This window comes from Monopterus albus, unplaced genomic scaffold, assembly GCF_001952655.1.
Source record: "Monopterus albus unplaced genomic scaffold, M_albus_1.0 scaffold112.1, whole genome shotgun sequence".
Taxonomy (NCBI): domain Eukaryota; kingdom Metazoa; phylum Chordata; class Actinopteri; order Synbranchiformes; family Synbranchidae; genus Monopterus; species Monopterus albus.
The window spans coordinates 1,144,269-1,148,991 of record NW_018127992.1 but is presented as its reverse complement, the minus strand read 5'-3'; the positions used below and the strand labels follow the sequence as shown (position 1 = coordinate 1,148,991).

General features: G+C 42.9%; 1 protein-coding gene across 1 annotated transcript in view; it reads right to left on the bottom strand.

Moving 5' to 3' along the window:
* Positions 1-3,064: 3,064 nt before the first annotated feature.
* dthd1 (death domain containing 1) overlaps positions 3,065-4,723 on the bottom strand; it is a 6,701-nt gene continuing 5,042 nt past the window's right edge. Inside the window, exons 9-11 of the mRNA XM_020611366.1 lie at positions 3,853-4,094; positions 3,699-3,756; positions 3,065-3,429 (exon numbers count right to left, since the gene is read on the bottom strand). Coding sequence (XP_020467022.1) covers positions 3,065-3,429; positions 3,699-3,756; positions 3,853-4,094 — 665 coding nt within the window. The remainder of the gene's footprint in view (positions 3,430-3,698; positions 3,757-3,852; positions 4,095-4,723) is intronic.

The following is a 4,723-nucleotide window of genomic DNA, read 5'->3' as shown; positions in this document are numbered from 1 at the left end:
ACAACATCTGTTTTTCCAAACAGTCCTATATGATGTTATTACTTAACCAGAATTGCTTCAGACATGAAAGGACGCTCCATATTAGAGTAAGGAGCAGTTCAAATTCTGGGAGAAGAGCAAGCGCCTGGGTAATTAAACCAGCCTTGAATCAAAAATAACCAACTATGGCTAATGAATAGGCTTTGATAATTCCTTCCAGTTTCTCCACTTTTATGCTAACTGCTAATTTAACACCAAATCTGGGTTTTTTGCAAGAGAGAAAAGAAGTCTGGATTTCTCCCAGATGTGACTGCTACAGTCTGATAACTGTTAGGAGTTGTGACAGCGCACATGTTCATCGGCTCTTTTATGCATCTCAGCCACACTGTTTTACCTCGACAGCTAAGAATGTGAGAGCAGCGACTGATTGGGGCAAAACGAGGAAGTCAGTGCACTCCAGAAGAAGAAGATCATGATGAAATAAATCAGTAAACAGATGAGCTTTTAATCAGAATCTCTTTATGCCAGCACTCTGTGGGAATTTTGCAACTCATCAAACCCTAAGTATTCTCCCCCACTGGACGACGGGCAGCCTCCCAGAATGCTTTGCTGCATTGGCCTTTTCAATAATGTAGAGGGTTGAGAGAGGGGAGATAAAATGAGAGAAGAAACGATTTCCTGGCGCTGTGGGAGCCCCCAATGTGACATTTCCCTCTGGCGAGGCCCTCAGTGTGTGTGTGTGTTTGATGGCCCTGTGCCAGACTAATGATACCCCCTCCTGGCATACACTCTTGAGGCACAAAACTCTCCTGCTAGTGATGCCACATGTGCCCTTTAGAATCATACCAAAGGGAAAGAAGGGAGAAAAGTGGGCAGAGAATAGCAAAGGAGTGTGAAGAGTAAACGCAGAAGGGCTGGAAATAAAGGGAAGAGAAAAGGTTAATGAATAGAGAAGAGTGACAGCGAAGAAACAGGAGCAATCATTCTGTTTAACCCATCAGCTCCACCCGCTGTCATTTCCTACTTCATTAACCGACCTCCCATTTGCAGCGTTGGGTGGTGTCCTTTTTCTCCACTAGGAGTCCACTGCCCCCCTACCTGGACACATGGCATCTATCATTACCCCCCAGCTTTAGCTCAGGGCCTGCAGAATGTCACACAGCTGGAGCATGAGGCTCTGAAGACAGATGTAAAAGACGACCAAGGTGAAGGTTAGTTATAGGAAGGATTGACTGTAGCTCCATGAGAATGCATCTCAAAGTGTTTGGTACCACATGGTCACCCAGTTATCATGGAATTGTAGATATTCAAATATTCATCTGGAGCATTTTAAGGACTTTTTGACAATGGTTACTGTCAAAATTTTTTGTAATTTTTTTAGAATGACAGGTGTCCTTCCAAAAACAGCCAAAGAAAACATGAATTATGCAAAGAGTAGGAGCTGGTTTGTGGAGATAAACAACTAGCAGAGCTAATTTTCCAGTCTGGAGCCATTAAATCATTGCAGAAGAAGCGAGATGATGTTATTAAAAGAGCTCCAGTCAAACCTGAAACAGTGAGAGAAAAGTAGAAAACATGATGGAAATGTGGCCTTTATGTTTGAGGAGCATTACAGTGTCCTCACCGCTCTAAACTTTGCAAATTGAAAATGCCCATAAAAACCAGCGGATAGAAACCCATGCAGAGGCAGTTGCAGGCAGCACCAGTTGATGATCCGTATAGATGACAATAAAGAAACAGCACTATTTTTGAACTGCAGTGGTGAATTAGTCCTACATGAAAGGGCAAAATGTAAACTCAGACTGTTATTTCATATTAACATGATCCTGTTTGGCTGCTTAAGCTTCCAGAAAAGTTTAGTCAAGCAAGAGGTTGTAATATCAAATTATTATAGCCTATTAAAAAAACGTCCCCTTCTCCGACTTGTAAGTTCAATGCAGCCAATGTTCCAAACTTCAAGTCCAAATCTGAGTCATCAGTCCTGAAAATCAGGACTTGAGTTGGACTCAAGTCTGAGTCCTGGACTCGAGTACTACCACACTGGTACCATGTGACATTGTCCCCTAACGACAGTTATCAAATTTGCACAAATCAAAATATATAGACTAATTGTATGTAAATCAGTATTTTTACTATATTTTAACAGCATACACATATAACACCATTAAAAAAAGACACAAATTACTTCTGTGTCTTCTAAGTTTTCCAACTTCTATTAAAAATACCTTAGTACACTGAGAGATAAGTCTTTATCCGATCATTTACCATCAGAAGCTCAAGATGTAAAGATGATTCTGTGTCAGGGACCTTAAAAGAGGTCACAGCTCAGTGTCGGCGTTTGTTTACACAGAGAAAAGAGATGGCTGGCTGGTTGTGTGAGACCAACTACTGTACAAAATAAAGTGAGAATGTGAAGCCGCTGTTAGAGGGCAATGCTTCCAAACATGTCAGACTTTGCATGTGAGAATAACCTGAGAAGAGGCATGCATTTCAAACTGTAGCCACACGTACAGATGAACATGTCCAGACACAATGCTTGTTTAGGGATCAGTAAAAATGTAGGTATCACCAAAACACTATAGAACTCCTTTTTCATGATTTGACTATTTAAGTCTGAATCTACACAACACAACGTGATGAAAGGTCCCAGTTACTAGTGGCTATCCTACACATCGTTTCAAATACATGACCTTGATTGTCTGAATGTCCCACTTAGTTTTTTAAGTGGCGGTCTGCCGCTAACCCTTGATTCACATATGCCAAAACAGACACCACTGATTCTCAAGAGACAGGTTCCATTTGATGGACAAAATCAGATTTATGTTTCAGACACTTTCTCTAATCTTTGCTTTGTTGTTCTGAATGACACTATATTTCCTCTTTATGCCCATAACAATCGCTCAGACAATCCCTAACCTTTCAACTTACATTAACCCATAAACTGTTCTGTTTGATGATGTATCTCAGGTGGACATTTTACACAAGCCAGAAAGATGGCTACACATTTTGACTCAGGGCTGAAGAGAGCACACTTTCCTAGTCCAATGCTGACCTCTTGTGGATCAAACAAAGCACTGTGAGCAACTCAGCTGGCACCAGTGTTCATAAGCAGCATTAACAAAAACTGTGATTCCTTCTTTTTCAGCTTTCTTATTTTGGTGAGCCCTGCTCCAGCCTGTCGCAGCAGCAGCTCCCTTGCCAGATCTGGCCGGCCGCTCTTGGCCAAGCAGTGGGCCAGCTGAGAAGCCTTGGGTTGGTGTGGAGCAGCGGGCAGCCCCCTCCTCCACATTGCCAGGACGTGGAAGGCCTGAGCAGACAGGTCATCCCCGGCCCGGAGCTTCACCAGCTGGATGGCGCTACGACGGAGATGCAGGGAGAGCACCAGCAGGGGTATCTCCTCCTCTGAGAGCTCCCCAGACAGCCAGAGAAGAAGAGAGTCTGACAGGGAGTCTGGTGGGTGGGCAGAAGAAGAAGGATGGAGGTAAGGCAGCGAACTTACTTGAAAGTTACTTACTGGTGCTATTACAGTCATGCAATTATATTTTCAACTCTAACATTTAAGATCTATCTAAAAAACCTCATGTTTTGTGCAGCCCCATATAACATTTGAGCTGAAATGGTATGAATGATTTAGACACAGGGAATAATGCACTAAGAGGAACTGGAAGAGAAAGACAGGACAGTATGGATGACATATAAGTGAAAGATCATTCACACACCTGTCTCCTCACATAGCTTCACTCTGGCTGTAATGGGCTGATTAATGCTTCTGACTTTCTGAAAAAGAAACGCAGTGGAAATACAGAATGTTCTTTGATCAGGAAGATCAAAGTTGAAACAGAATGTGACTTTTTCTGAGAGCACTTCCTTCACCTTGGGTAAAGTCAGAGACAGTTTACAGACGGGATCTCCCAGGAGCTTCGTGTCCGTCAGAACAGGTTTGTCACTTCGCCACTCCAGCTGACCTCTGGTAACCTTGTAAAACATGACCGTTCCCTTGTAGTGAGGAGAGCTGTAGTTCCCAAACGGGTCCACTTCAGTTAGATGGACTAAAAGGTGATTCTTGCGCTGAGCGTGAAAAGTGATTTGCTCACCGTTTTGGTTGTTCCAAGTTCCTGTTGTAAAACAGGTACATGCACAATTTTTGTCATCACTTTTATGCTACTTGTAAACTGTGATAGACTGATGACCTGTCCAGGGTGCACCCCAACTCTCGCCCAGTGTCAGCTGGGATAGGGTCCCGCTCCCCATGGATGGACGGATGTAGCATGATATCTGCATTCATTTGTCTCAATGTGTTGTTGTGAAGCACTTGGCATGATTCACATCAGTCCGGGAGGTGGGGGCGGGGGGGGGTTGCCACTCCTCTATGAGTCTGTGCCCCAGCTTGGCCACCCCATCCAAAATTTTCTAGATCTGCTTCTGCAAAGTAAGCTGATTATATTTCTTATGCCAATATCATCTGTGTTTTAAAACAGTTTTCATTACACTCTTTTCTGTAAAAACTAAATGCTGTCAATCTAACTTTGGATCTATGCACCAAATAAATCACAAATTTAGTATGTCATGGAAAAAACATCAATGAACTGCAAAGGAAGAAGCAAGAAGCCCCAGAATTTGCAAGCATTCTGATGGCTGCCTGTGGAAAAGTAATTTATTTACTTCACTATATCATCTTTTGCATCCAGTGATGTAGCAACAAGCAGCAGGGTGACAGACCTGTTTTTATCTTTTTGCCTCTTTC